The sequence below is a fragment of the Xiphophorus maculatus genome, chromosome 5 (assembly GCF_002775205.1).
Source record: "Xiphophorus maculatus strain JP 163 A chromosome 5, X_maculatus-5.0-male, whole genome shotgun sequence".
Classification (NCBI taxonomy): Eukaryota; Metazoa; Chordata; class Actinopteri; order Cyprinodontiformes; family Poeciliidae; genus Xiphophorus; species Xiphophorus maculatus.
The window spans coordinates 32,720,499-32,735,980 of NC_036447.1; the positions used below are offsets into that span (position 1 = coordinate 32,720,499).

Below are 15,482 nucleotides of genomic sequence, written 5' to 3' on the forward strand. Positions count from 1 at the left end.
ACCATGGACCAAGCTTCCGTTCCGCGTGTGGCCAGCTGGCCGCCGCCTGGTGCAGCTAATCAAAGAACGTAGATCCACGTTCTTTGAGCCAATAGCGGCATGGGTCGTCATAGTTCATAACAGCGAATTTTAAAATGAATGCTACCACTGCGTAGTATATTGAAATATTAACTAATCAATGTAGATTTTCATTTATTTATTTTGTTTTTGTTAAAAAATACATATGTTCTTTTAATTAATATGGCAAAAATTGGTCAGGACTATTTTATATCCCTTGAATATTGGTCGTGACATGTCACGACCGTCCATACCCAAACCTACGCCCATGGTTTCTCCATACGCTTAAAGGAGGCCATCCAGCTTTTGCATACAACTCACATAGGTGATTTGTATGCAAAAGATGCCTGCTACCGGTTACTAACCTTAAAGCACAATGATACACAGTATTCAATGATTGAAGGCATTTTTTCGTGGCATTATATGTATATAAAACATCTCCATAATCCAGGAGTGGCAGGAACTTTGCAGATACCAATTTTATTCTAGCTTTAAGAGAGAAACAAGATCCATTTTGGTAATAAAACCCAATCTTCATTTTCAATGTTCATAACAAATTTGCTATGTGATTTTTAAAAGAAAGCTCTTTATCTAGAATAAAGCTAAGATATTTATAATTACTGACAAACTCAATTTGTTCACCTACAGCAGGGGTAAGCAATAAGGATGTACAAAGGAAAGGTGCATACGCACACACGGCTTTATACATCAGAGGCCTCATATATAAAAGAGTGTGCAGTTTTCACACTGAAAACTGGTGTACAGACAAATTCTATTAAATAATAGAGGATTTAAAAAAAACCCACCTCTAGCAGAGGAGAAACAAAACATCATTATAATCTTTTTTTTTATCTGCAGATTGTGAGAAGGTGACACATGCAGCTGATTTAGATGGTCACATACAGTACATCAACTGACCAGAGATGCTTCTTCAATTTAACTGAGGATTGCCTGTTGTATGAAACATCATGTAATATAATCTATGTAATGTAATTGCATCACCAGGAAGTTGATCTGCAAACCAACTTGCATAATGGACAGCTTATGTAGTGCTTGTAATTCAATGGTCAGACAAAACTTCTTGTAAAAGCAAATTGTCAAAACCATCTTTTACCTGCAGCATAGAGCTCTCTGAGGTTCTCCTCCTCCTGATAGCCCAGCGACTGCCTCTCATCATCAGACTCTGACTTGTTGGCATCACCCTGTAACACACAGGGGCACACATCCACCGAGATGTCACCTGTCATCACAATCTTTATCACCATCACCATCAACCCTTTGTTGCACACACTTCTGAGTTGTCTAAAGATCAGAGAAACTTGGGAGGGATTAAGAGACAAAGAACAGGAGACAGACAGGGAGACAGAGGGAATCTCCAGTGTTCCCTAGTTGAGTTATGTGCATTGCTTTGGCAGCAATCTCCTGTAGTCACGCCAATATAGCTTTACTGAATTTAATTAAAATTCACACCACAACAACTTATTAACATTATCTTTGACATCCTATCTTTACTCAGCAGATCTTAAACATCTATTAAAAAACACCAAAAATCCTTTTCTCAAAAACACAATATCAGTTTGGCACCACTCGCATTCAGTTTTGGATGAGGTGTCCGAGCTCTCATGTCTATCACCTATTTGGGGAAATAATAGATTCAAACCAGGAAGAGCAGACAGAGGATTTAGAATATGGTTGAATAAAGGCGTAAATAAAATAGGGGACCTTTATAGTGAAGGAGTTTTGATGTCTTTTGAACAGCTGGCAAATAAGTACAGTCTGCCTCAAAAACATTTTTTTAAGTATTTACAGATTAGAAGTTTTGTTTTTGCGTCACTGAAATCCACTGCTGAACCTCCACTTTCTACCATAGAATATTTAGCCACTCACCACAATCAGAGTAGGGGTTTACTTTCCAAATTTTATAATATCTTGCTTTTAGCCTTAAAAGAAAATAGTCTCTCATATTTACAAGCATGGAAAAGAGATCTGCAAACTGAAATCTCTGAAGATGAATGGAACAACTCTTGTCTACTGGCACAAACGCAAATTATTAACACAAGGTTTAGACTATTACAATACAAGTGGTTGTTTAGGACATATATCACTCCTATAAAACTTCACCATTTCAACTCAAATATTCCTGATGTGTGTGTTAAATGTAATATAGATAAGGGTACTCTTTTTCATTGTATGTGGCAATGTATGGAACTTCAAGCTTTCTGGAAGGAGGTTATTGTGTTCACCTCTCGTTTGATTGAACAGGATGTTTCAATGGACAGTAAACTTTGCATACTGCATATTTTTCCAGATGGATTTAAAGTACCTATAAAGAGAAAGAAGCTTATGAGTTTTTGCCTTTTGCAGGCTAAACATTTGATTGCTCTGAAATGGAGGAACCCAGAAAGACCAAAGATAAGTGAATGGATCAAACTACTGAGCAACAACCTGGCAATGGAAAAACTGACTTGTATAACAAAAGGAAAACTTGAAGACTTCGATGATATTTGGTCCCCCTTCCTATACTTTATCGAACAATGTGACATGTAAACTCAACTTTTCCTTTCTTTTTGTGTAGAGAGTGAGCCCTAGGGTTTTGTGTGTTTTTCTTTATTATTATTTTTGGGGTGGGGGGAGGGACGGCATTGTGTTAATTTTTTTTTTTTTCTTCTCTTTTTTCATGTTCTTTTCTTGTATGTTTATAAAGCAGAAAATTCTAATAAAAATATTTTGGAAAAAAAAAAAAATTCACACCACAAAGATTGAGGCAGACAGCTTTGGCAAAGGGTATCTATGCATGTGTGTTTGCATGATGGAGGGCAAGTGTTCTCGGATGATGGACATAAAAGATGGAAACTAAACAACAAAAGCACACCAGCTGTGAACGGCAAGCGATATCAGTCTTCTACCCTGACCAGGAGAGTATTGTCAGCGTGTGTGCATGTTGGTGAGAAAGACAGATACACAGAGAGAGGAGGGAGAGAATAAGAGAGGGTAGAGTGATGAAAGAGACAGCTCTCAGGAAGCTTTGGTATCATTAGCACAACAGAGCGCAATTAGGTTCATTTTCTCTAAGTAGCTCTAATAAAAACGGCATCTTTGCCCTTACTTCAGCCTGAAAACCCTCAACTAAAATGGCAACAAGCAGGTTGAAGAGTACGTAGTTTCCGAACGTCATGAGGGCCACGAAGTAGAGGGCAGCCAGCGGAGAGGTGGAGGCCATCCCGTTGTACAGCACAGCGTTCCAATCCTCCTGGGTGAGGATCTGCAGATTAGAGAAGAGCTTTCAGAAGTCATAGGGTAAGGAAAAAAGCACACGCTAAATTACTTCAAACACAGGCTAATTTGAAATCTGGGGGGTTGAAGCATGAAAATATTTGCATTCTTCTCATTTGAACAGTAACGAGTTTTTGAAAGTGTTAGAATAATCTCCTATGGAGTGTGTGTTTTACTGCTGCCTCTGTGAAGGAATTTTTACCTGCCCACCGGGAGGTTTTTTTAATATTTTGCAAGGAAAAAAAGAGCATGACTGCTCCCTCACTAGAGCAAATGAAATAACAGAGAAGGTAATTAGCAGATACAGTTTGAATGTTATTCATGTCCACTGCAAAATTATATCTACAATATACACTGCTGTGACAAAGTATTTGCTCCCTAACAGATCTTTTCTATTTTTGTTTTTTGTCACATGTTTCACATATCACACAAATTTTAGAATCAGAAAAATATAACCTGAGTAAATATAACATTCAGTTTTCAACTGATGACTTCATGTATTAAGAGAAAAAAGATGTACAAGCACTTGATGTGTTTGTTCTCTCTGTCTGCATGTGAGACATTAAAGTTTGTCTTACCTGAAACACGGTAACAGTTGCCCAAAGCAGAGAATCAAAGTTTTTCCTGTCTGCCAAAGTTTCTCCGCTTTCTTGACGCAAACCAAACTTACAGCCAAACAGATGCATTCCTAAAATGCTGCAAACCACAATCAGACAAGAAAGCACCTGCATCACACAGTTATATCATGAGTTAAATACACACAAACTTTGGAGATTTCTAGCAGCCTATAAGATTGATGAATTTCACTCAGGTTTTAAATCCCACCATAGAACAAAGACAGCCCCTTATAAGAGTTTGTAATGATCTTCTTTTAACTGCTGGTTCAGGAAGCTCTGCTGTTTTAGTGCTTTTAGAACTTTCAGCTGCCTATGAAACTGTGGACTGTAGTATTTTACTCAAGGATGTAACTTTGTTACAAGTTGGTGGGGGGAAGAGGAGAGTGCTGATGCACCCACAGTTATGTGACTGGAATGCCTTTTTTGTGCAAAAAATACAGCCAAAACTAAAAACAGTGGAGGTAAAAAGTATGTAGTCAACCACCAGCTGTCCAAGTTCTCCCAGTGAAGCTGAGAGAGGCCTTTAATTGACATCATAGGTAGACCTCAACTATGAGACAAAATGAGAAAGCATATGCAGAAAATCACATTTTCTGAGTTTTTTAAGAATGTATTTGCAAATTATACTGGTATATAAGTATTTGATCGATAACAAACAAGCAGACCAGCAGGTCTGGCTCTCACAGACCTGTAACTTTCTTAAGAGGCTCCTCTGTCCTCCACTCATTACTGTGGTAATGGCACCTGTTTGAACTTATTAGTATAAAAGACACCTGTCCACAACCCTCAGTCACACTCCAAACTCCACTATGGTGAATACCAAAGAGCTGTGCAAGAACACCAGAAACGAAATTGTAGACCTGCACCAGGCTGGGAAAACTTAATCTACAATAGGCAAGCAGCTTGGTGTGAAGAAGTCAACTGTGGGAGCAATAATTAGAAAGCAGAAGACATACAAGGCCGCTGATAATCTCCTTCAATCATGGGCTCCACACAAGATCTCAAATTGGGTCAAAATGATCTCAAGAACGGTGAGCAAAAATCCCAGAACCACACGGGGGAATCTAGTGAATGACCTGTTGAAGGCTGGGATTAATGTAACAAAGGCGACTGTCAGTAACACACTATGCCAGCAGGGACTCAGATGCTGCAGTGCCAGACGTTCCCCTGCTTAAGCCAGTACATATCCAGGCCGTCTTAAGTTTGCTAGAGAACATTTGGATGTTCCAGCAGAGTATTGGGAGAATTGTCATATGGTCAGATGAAACCAATACAGAACTGTTTGGTAGAACCACAACTCGTAGTGTTTGGAAGAGAGTGAATGCTGAGTTGCATCCAAAGAACACCATACCTCAGCATGATAATGATCCCAAACACACCACCATGAAGGAGTGGCTTCATAAGAAGTATTTCGAGGTCCTGAAGTGGCCTAGCCAGTCTCTAGATCTCAACCCCATAGAGCCCTTTGGAGGGAGCTGAAAGTCTGCGTTGCCCAGCGACAGCCCCAAAAACATCACTGCTCTAGAGGAGATCTGCATGGACAAATGTGCTAAAATACCAGTTACAGTGTGTACCAACTAGGGATGCTCCGATCAGGTTTTTTGCTGCCGATTCCGATACCGATAATCCATGAGGCCAATCTCTGCTGATTACCGGTCTTTGTCAATCGCCTGGAATGGCTGTTAACCCTCGTGCGGTCCTAACATTCTGTTAACTTTCCTTGTCCTCTGGGTCAAAAATGACCCGCCCTACCAAAGCCCCAAAATAAACCAGCTTAATTGAATTTTAAAACCAATATCTATTTTGAATGATGAAACAACTTATTTATCAATTCAACTCAATTTAATAAATTTTTCATTGTATATTTTTTGTTACACAATACAAAAACATGGCCAACAGTGACCTGTATTATACTTTTTTTTTTTAACACAAACCGTCATAATTTTCTTTTACACAGTAAAGGTTTATTAGTGCTATTATATAAATGTGAAGGAGTTACTTTTGAATTAAATATATTGGAAGGGGAAAAATTCAACAATCTGGGACTTTTTTGTCAACAGTTTATTCTTTTAAATTTTTAGGAAGTGAATTTCAAACATACTTCTCTCATAACAAAACAACAAATGCTTGATGTTGCAAAAACATTTTAACATCAACTCTATTTAGCACATGCAGAACAGTATTTGCGAACATGAGAATGGACTTTGCAGATGTATTTCCCACATGTGCAGCACACAGCTTGTGTCTTGCAGTCCTTCTTTCAGGAGCAGAGCTGGCACCTTTTTCTTTTGACTGACCCAGCTGTAGCCTCCGGTGGCTCAGGACAAGATTCAGCTCCCTGAACAGCTTCCACAATGGCTGCAGAGGCTTCTGTGTGGGGCAGACACTCCCTTCTCTCAATGCAAGAGCCTTTCCCAAGTGCTCAAGGGGCATGCTTCTCTTGTTTTTCTTCCCTGACATCCAGGGTTGATCTCCTGCCATATCATAAAGTTGTTATATGAGGACACATCAATGATATTATGGAAGATGACCAGGGGGCAGAGTGCAGTCATCCTTCTGCAGTTGTACATTCCAATAACCTTGTCGAGGTTGTCCACACCTCCTTTATTGCAGTTGTAGTCAAGGATGATGTCTGGCTTCTTGTCCTCACGATCACTGATTTCAGCTGTCTTATGCAGTGTGCTCAGCAGGGAAACGTTCTTGTTCCTTTTTGGAAGATAAGAAACAAGAGTGGTGGTGGGAGTGAAGGCAAACTTTGATGAGAAGACAGCTCTGCCTCTTATTGAAAGGAGTGCATGGGGGAGTTCAGGCTTATTCTTCCGAACAGTGCCAACCATGGTCATCTTCCTTTTCAGGAGCTGATGGTCAAGTTCATAGAAGGTGAAAAAATTGTGACATGTGACATTGTGCTCCCTCAGTCCAACTGTCAAGTCAAGCACAACCCGCATCCCCTGGTCCTTCTCTGGTATTCCTCTCGGCAGCTTCCCCATGTACACTTGCATATTCCATGCATAGCTGGATTTTGCATCACAGGCCACCCATACTTTGATGCCATATTTTGCGGGCTTGTTCGGCATATACTGCCAGAAAGGACAGCGACCTATTGATGAAAAAAAAGATTACAATCACTGAGTGTGAATGTCACAGAAAACTATATAAATGAAGGATGTTACATCACAATAAAATAAAAAAAACATTTCAGGTAAGTAACATTGCATATGTGAAAATAAAAAATTACCTTTGAATGGAACCAACTGCTCATCTACTGTGACTTCAGGCCCAGGGTTGTAGAGGTATGGCAGACGCTCAACCCACTTGTCCCAGACCTCTCTGATGGCTGCCAGTTTGTCCGTCACACGCCTTGCTGGTCTTGACTCATGGTTGTCAAATCTCAGAATTCTTGACCAAGTGTGAAAGATTTTCAGCGGCATTGTGACATGAAAAATTGCCCTTCCACTCTCTGCATCCCAGAGACTATATGTAATGCCACTGGACCTATACATACCTGCTATTCTCAAAAGCCCTATGTATCCACACAGGTCAGTCTCATCCATATTTTTCCAGTTTTCTTCATATTTCTGGGAACCTTCCAAATTCGTATTCTTCAGGATTATTTTTTCAATACCTGGTGTAATCAACAGGAGAAAGGTAGATGAAATGTCCCGGGCATGGGTAGCTGAATATCTTGTTAGCCCTGGAGTAATCTTCATGATGTTTGATGCTGCTGTTCTTCCCTGGTTGCTGTCTAAATTTGATGATGACCATGCAATTTTGCCATTCTTTGACAAAAATGTCTCTCCATCAGCCTAAGGGATTTTCTCTTCTTCTTCATCTGAAGATGCATCATCCTCTGGGTTGCATTCCTCCCCATCTTCATCTTCTTGTTCCTCCTGGGCTCCTGAAAAAATCTCATCCATGACCTGTTGGGCAGTGAAACATCCACTCATGGCTTCAGCTAGGAACCAACTAGTGGTACTTTGATCCAGGGTAGCTTTATACACTCAACAAAAATATAAACGCAACACTTTTGTTTTTGCTCCCATTTTTCATGAGATGGACTCAAAGATCTAAAATTCATTCCAGATAAACAATATTACCATTTCTTTCAAATGTTGTCCACAAATCTGTCTAAATGTTTGATAGTGAGCACTTCTGCTTTGCTGAGATAATCCATCCCACCTCACAGGTGTGCCACATCAAGATGCTGATCTGACATCATGATTAGTGCACAGGTGTACTTTATACTGCCCACAATAAAAGGCCACTCTGAAATGCGCAGTTTTGTCTCACAGCAAAATGCCACAGATGTCACAAGCATTAAGGGAGCGTGCAATTGGCATGCTGACAGCAGGAATGTCAACCAGATCTGTTGCTCGTGCATTGAATGTTCATTTCTCCACCTTAAGCCGTCTCCAAAGGTGTTTCAGAGAATATGGCAGTACATCCAACCGGTCTCACAACCGCAGACCACGTGTAACCACACCAGCCCAGGACCTCCACATCCAGCAGGTTCACCTCCAAGATCGTCTGAGACCAGCCACTCAGACAGCTGCTGAAACAATTGGTTTGCATAACCAAAGAATTTCTGCACAAACTGTCAGAAACCGTCTCAGGGAAGCTCAACTGAATGCTCGTCGTCCTCATCGGGGTCTTAACCTGACTCCAGATCGTCACCGTAACAGACTTGAGTGGGCAAATGCTCACATTCGATGGCGTCTAGCACGGTGGAGAGGTGTTCTCTTCACGGGTCTCTTTATTGGGGGTCTGGGGACTCAGAACCAGTCAGTAGCTGGGGTGACCACCATTTGCCTCATGCAGTGCAACACATCATCTTCGCATAGAGTTTATCAGATTGTCAATTGTGGCCTGTGGAATGTTGGTCCACTCCTCTTCAATGGCTGTGCAACATTGCTGGATATTAGTGGGAACTGGTATACGCTTTCGTATACGCCGGTCAAGCACATCCCAAACATGCTCAATGGGTGACATGTCCGGTGAAGTATGCTGGCCATGCAAGAACTGGGACATTTTCAGCTTCCAAGAATTGTGTACAGATCCTTGCAACATGGGGCCGTGCATTATCTTGCTGAAACATGAGGTGATGTTCATGGATGTATGGCACAACAATGGGCCTCAGGATCTCATCACGGTATCTCTGTGCATTCAAAATGCCATCAATAAAATGCACCTGTGTTCTTCATCCATAACAGATGCCTGCCCATACCATAACCCCACCATGGGCCACTCGATCCACAACACTGGCATCAGCAAAGCGCTCACCCACACGATGCCACACACGCCGTCTGCCATCTGCCCTGAACAATGTAAACAGAGATTCATCCGTGAAGAGAACACCTCTCCACCGTGCTAGACGCCATCGAATGTGAGCATTTGCCCACTCAAGTCTGTTACGGTGACGATCTGGAGTCAGGTTAAGACCCCGATGAGGACGACGAGCATTCAGTTGAGCTTCCCTGAGACGGTTTCTGACAGTTTGTGCAGAAATTCTTTGGTTATGCAAACCAATTGTTTCAGCAGCTGTCTGAGTGGCTGGTCTCAGACGATCTTGGAGGTGAACCTGCTGGATGTGGAGGTCCTGGGCTGGTGTGGTTACACGTGGTCTGCGGTTGTGAGACCGGTTGGATGTACTGCCATATTCTCTGAAACACCTTTGGAGACGGCTTAAGGTGGAGAAATGAACATTCAATGCACGAGCAACAGATCTGGTTGACATTCCTGCTGTCAGCATGCCAATTGCACGCTCCCTTAATGCTTGTGACATCTGTGGCATTTTGCTGTGAGACAAAACTGCGCATTTCAGAGTGGCCTTTTATTGTGGGCAGTATAAAGTACACCTGTGCACTAATCATGATGTCAGATCAGCATCTTGATGTGGCACACCTGTGAGGTGGGATGGATTATCTCAGCAAAGCAGAAGTGCTCACTATCAAACATTTAGACAGATTTGTGGACAACATTTGAAAGAAATGGTAATATTGTTTATCTGGAATGAATTTTAGATCTTTGAGTCCATCTCATGAAAAATGGGAGCAAAAACAAAAGTGTTGCATTTATATTTTTGTTGAGTGTACATGCGAGCTACTGGTATAACAACTGAGTTTTGTTGTGTGCCGTTGTGTTCAGCAATTAGCCGGTACCATCCAGTGCTTAGTTTTTTCATTTTCCTGCTGATATCAAGGTGACAACAGATCATATCCAAAACTTAGCCACTAAAGTGAACACACGGTTTGTAGCTGCCGGGTATTTCAAACTTGAGGATATTTAAGATCCATCGTCAGAAATGGGAAGACGGTGGTTAAAAGGGAGCTGTTCGTGCTTCGTTCACTGGAATAATTTGTGGGAGGAAAATAATGTGCTAGGAAATTCACTGCTATGGGAAGAGGCTGAGAACAGAGGCAGCGATTTGGCACAAGGTAAGTCAATGTGTGGTCAGGAATGTGTTTGTGTTACACCGAGTATGAAATTCTCGGTGGCAACTCTTTAGTTTTTGTTTATATTGCAACTATATAAAATACACTTAACATGCAGTTGGAGCGCCCCTTCGTTACCAAGCACGGTAGTTTAATAACAGCTATTTATGAAAATTAATCCATCTTTCTATTCTACCAACACTGAGCAACACGATCCAAACCTCACTGGCCTGTCAAATTAAAGTCCAAAACCTTCACTTTCCAGCCGTAAAAGTATCATTAATTAACTTACCTTTGAAGTTTTGACAGATCCAGTTTAAATCCTTTGTTGTTGTTGGAGCGTTTAAGGACATCTGAATAATTCTATAAGCATCATTAACAGTCCTGCAGCAACGGAGGAGCCATTACTAACATGCTATTGCCTGCGCACCGGAAGTGTTGTATGTGGCGAGAAAATGTGGAAGTGCTAAAAAGGAAGTCTGTGGCATGGGGCCCTCTAGTTCTGCTAACATTGTGGACTGGCTGCAATCAGTAGTCCGATCATTAGATCATTCACACACCTGCTATAAGCTTATTGCATCTCTGGCAGTGCTGTTTTACATTATATTCTATGCATGTATAATGTAGGATACATTTATCGACCAGTTGATTTCTCTGCAGCGATTTCCTTAATTTTGGGGGATCGTGATCGGTCAAAACTTACAAGTGAAGCCCATCTTATCTCCTAATCTTCGTCAGCAAAGGTATAAAAATCAGTCTCTGTCCTCTTCTGTTCTGCAGTGAGAGGTTTGACTGACAGACCGGCCCACCAGGTCAGGTCTGCACGTTTACAGTTAACAATATTCACTGTTGCCAACTCAGTGATTTTCTTGCTATATTTTGCAACATTTCAGAAAAAAAAACAAAACGTTATCGGCGAAAATCAGCAGGTCAGGCTTTTTAAAGATCGGTAACCAGGGATCGGCCAGAAAACTGCAATCGGTGCAGCTCTACACACATATTTATGACATTCTCTGGTTAAATAAATTTCTCTTAAGTATAACTCCAATAGCTAAATATTTAATTTATACCCGGTGAGCCTTTCTCCCCTGAGAATGTGGATTGCTACCAGACTGATTCTGAGCCTTCAAATGACTTTAACAGGAGTTTCACATAACTTAGTTAATGTAAAAATATTGTTTGTTTTAGCCACAAATGATTAGGCTCAGCAGCAAACAACATATCCGAAAATTACAGCATAGAGCAGCTCATCGATGTAGCAGCTATGTAGCCTGACATAAAAACATTTTGCTAGACAATGTCAAACATTGACAAGTTTTAATTATTCTTATCAAATGTTATCAAAGTTCGCGGACAACACAACGGTGGTGGGCCTCATCAGAGACAACAACGACCTGGACTACAGAGAGGAGGTGGAGCAGCTGGTGGACTGGTGCAGAGACAACAGCCTGATCCTGAACGTTAACAAGATGAAGGAGATGATCGTCGACTTCAGGAAGAACAATAAAAAATGACAATAAAGTCAGTCTAAGTCTAAGTCTAAACACGATGTTTTGAAGCCAAAAATACCTCAGAAATATACAGAGCCAAGCAGGAGAATCATTTAAAGTTTAAATTCAGTTTCACACAAACACAAAGATGCTAGCATAAATGCTTGGCTGTTGAACTGGACCGTTCAAGCTAATTTTCTATTAGCAGCTTTACAAATCTTAGACTTAGACTTAAACTGACTTTATTGTCATTTTGCATGCACAGGTTGTATACAGGACGAAATTTCGTTGCATACGGCTCAGGACAGTGTTTTGAGCTTCCAATGTTGTGAGGTTACTCCAGAATAAAATAAAATACAGTATAAAATATGAATATAAATCTAAATATAAAATATAAAGTGCAGGACTGACAGTAAAATATAAGTTATTTAGCTCTGTACATGTGCAAGGTATAAAGTGGAGACCAGTTTTTGAGTGCAGTCCAGTTAAGAGTTCAGCAGTCTGATGGCAAGTGGGAAAAAGCTGTTTCGGAACCTGGTGGACCTGCACCGGATGCTGCGGAACCTCTTTCCAGAGGGCAGCAGGGAGAACAGTCCATGGTGGGGGTGTGAGGGGTCACTGATGATGTTTCGGCCTCGGGACACGCAGCGCTGGGATGAAATGTCCTGAATGGAGGGAAGGGGGGCCCCGATGATCCTTTCTGTTGTCCGCACCACTCTCCTCACGTTCTTCCAGTCGGAGGCGCTGCAGCCTCCACACCACACAGAGAGGCAGCTGGTTAGAATGCTCTCTATGGTGCTTCTGTAGAACGTCTTGAGGATGGGCGGGGGCAGGAATGCTCTGCTCATCCTCCACAGGAAATACAAACGTTTCTGTGCCCTCTTGACCAGAGACGTGGTGTTCACAGTCCAGGTGAGGTCGTTTGTGATGTGCACCCCCAGGAATTTGGTGCTGCTGACCACCTCCACAGCCGAGCTGTTGATGAGCAGTGGAGCGTGGCTGGGCCGGTTCTTCCTGAAGTCGACGATCATCTCCTTCGTCTTGTCAACGTTCAGGATCAGGCTGTTGTCTCTGCACCAGTCCACCAGCTGCTCCACCTCCTCTCTGTAGTCCAGGTCGTTGTCGTCTCTGATGAGGCCCACCACCGTTGTGTCGTCCGCGAACTTCACGATGTGGTTGGTGGCGAACCTGGGGGCGCAGTCGTGTGTCATCAGAGTGAACAGCAGAGGGCTCAGGACGCAGCCCTGAGGGGAGCCTGTGCTGAGGGTGACGACATCGGAGGTGTGTTGTCCGATCCGGACTGACTGAGGTCTGTCGGTGAGGAAGTCTAGCAGCCAGTTGCGCAGGGGGGTGCTGAAGCCCAGGTGTCCCAGTTTTCCTGCCAGATGCTGTGGGATGATTGTGTTGAACGCTGAGCTGAAGTCCAGGAACAACATCCGAACATGAGAGTTCTTCTCCTCTAGGTGAGCCAGGCTCAGGTGTAGGGCGGAGGAGATGGCGTCCTCAGTAGAGCGGTTTCGGCGGTAGGCAAACTGGAACGGGTCGAATGTGGGGGGGAGTCTGGAGACGATGTGTTCTTTTACCAGCCTTTCAAAGCACTTCATCATGATGGGAGTCAGTGCCACAGGCCGGTAATCGTTGAAAGAGGTGGCTTGAGGTTTCTTCGGCACCAGAATGATGGAGGCAGTTTTGAGACAGGCTGGCACTGTGGCTTTGTCCAGTAAGGTGTTAAAAATGTCTGTTAGGACACCAGCCAGCTGACCTGTGCATTCCCTGAACACCCGCCCAGGTATGTTGTCAGGGCCTGGGGCCTTCCGTGGGTTGACTCTTTTCAGAGTCTTCAACACATCGGCTGTGTCCAGGCAGAGTGCCTCCTCTTCCTGGTGGGGAACAGTTTCTTTGCCGGAGTACTGTTCAGTGCCTCGAACCTCCCAAAGAAGTTATTGAGTCCATTGAGAAAGTCAGCATCAACTTCGCCCACTGGGGGGGGAGGATGGATTGTAATCTGTGATCGCCTTTATGCCTTGCCACATACTTCTGGTGTTGCTGGTGTCGTGGAAGAACTCCTGTATTTTTCGACTGTGGGTTCGCTTTGCTAACCTGATAGCACGGTTCAAGTTGGCTCTCGCTGTCCTCAGACTTGAAGGCTGAGTTCCATGCTTTTAGCATTTCCCGTACCTCCTTAGTCATCCAGGGTTTTTGGTTGGCCCGGGTGATAATGTTCTTAGTGATGCTGACGTCCCCTGTGCACTTGTTGATGTAGGCTGACAAAGTCATGGCGTACTCATCGATGTTGATCTGGTCGTTGTAAGTGGCTGCTGCCTTGAACATCTCCCAGTCAGAGCACTCAAAACAGTCCTGAAGTGCCTCCATGGCCCCCTCAGTCCACACTCTCACCTGCCTCACTGTAGGGTTTGTTCTGATCAGCAAGGGCTTGTATGCAGGAATTAGCATAACAGATTTTTTTTCTTTCGAAAAATTTTATTGTTACTGTAAACATTTTAAAAACATTACATTGTTGCAATTATCCAGAATTTTTTCAAGCATAACAGATAGGTGATCTGAAGAGCCAAGGTGGGGGCGGGGGGCTGCTCTGAATGCTTCTTTGATGTTGGTGTAGGCCAAGTCTAGAGTATTTCCTCCCCTGGTTGGAAAATCCACATACTGGTTGAAGTGAGGGAGAACAGTCTTCATGTTGGCCTGGTTAAAATCCCCAGTAATGATGAAAACGCCTTCTGTGTGTGAGGATTGCAACTCACTGATGGTCCGGTAGAGAACACTCATAGCCTCTTTAGTGTTAGCACTGGGGGGCACATACACAGCAGTGATGCTAACAACAGTAAACTCCCTGGGCAGGTAGAATGGTCTGCAGTTAACAGTCAGAAGCTCAATGTCCGGGGAGCAGTAACTGGCGACATTCATGGCATTTTTACACCAGTTGTTGTTGATGTAAATACACAGCCCCCCTCCTCGGGTTTTACCGCTGAGAGCGCTGCTCCTGTCTGCGCGGAATGTAGCGAGCCCCTCCAGGCTAACAATGTTGTCCAGTATGGTCGAGTTGAGCCATGTCTCCGTCAGAATGAGAGCGCAGCAGTTCCTCAACTCTCTCTTTGAAGACAGTTCCAGTTGCAGATGGTCTATTTTGTTGTCCAGAGAGCGGACGTTGGAGAGGAAGATGGACGGAAGCGGCGATCTGTGGGGGTTAGCGTTTAGCTTAGCTGTTAGTCCACTTCGACAGCTGCGCTTCCGCTGCCGGTCGCACCGCCTTTGCTTTCTCCTCCTCCGGCTAGTGCTGCTAGGCAAGTCCGCTGCGCTGCGGGCCGCTGGATCTTGCTTCCGTAGCACTCCGAGGTCACGTAAACACTCCAGAGTGGTCGTATTTATGAGTCTGAAATCACTTGATGATCGTAATTCCAGCAGACGCTGGCGATCATATGCTAACTTACTGAGTGGATGCAAAGTTTGTAGCGTTTTAGGCGGCGTATTTTGCTCAAATACTCTCAAGTTGTTGAGAGCCCATGCAGCCGCAGTCCTTTTTGGGCGCTGCCATCTTTAGCTTATCTTTCACATTACATTACCAAGGCACATTAAAACAAACCTTTATCTTGGCTTTT

The 15,482-nt window shown here is 43.2% G+C and overlaps 2 protein-coding genes across 3 annotated transcripts in view; both read right to left on the reverse strand.

Annotated features, from left to right (window-relative positions):
• The window catches only part of LOC102224032 (voltage-dependent T-type calcium channel subunit alpha-1H-like), a 187,920-nt gene that overhangs the window by 61,835 nt on the left and 110,603 nt on the right, over window positions 1–15,482 (reverse strand). For both annotated transcript variants that reach the window (XM_023333476.1, XM_023333475.1), the window contains exons 13-15: window positions 3,909–4,026; window positions 3,164–3,319; window positions 1,172–1,259 (exon numbers count right to left, since the gene is read on the reverse strand). In XM_023333476.1, the coding sequence (XP_023189244.1) occupies window positions 1,172–1,259; window positions 3,164–3,319; window positions 3,909–4,026 (362 nt within the window). The remainder of the gene's footprint in view (window positions 1–1,171; window positions 1,260–3,163; window positions 3,320–3,908; window positions 4,027–15,482) is intronic.
• Window positions 6,264–7,219, reverse strand: LOC102234077 (piggyBac transposable element-derived protein 4-like). The gene has a single exon (XM_023333478.1). The coding sequence runs from the start codon at window positions 7,022–7,024 to the stop codon at window positions 6,344–6,346; it is 681 nt and encodes a 226-aa protein (XP_023189246.1). The 5' UTR covers window positions 7,025–7,219; the 3' UTR covers window positions 6,264–6,343.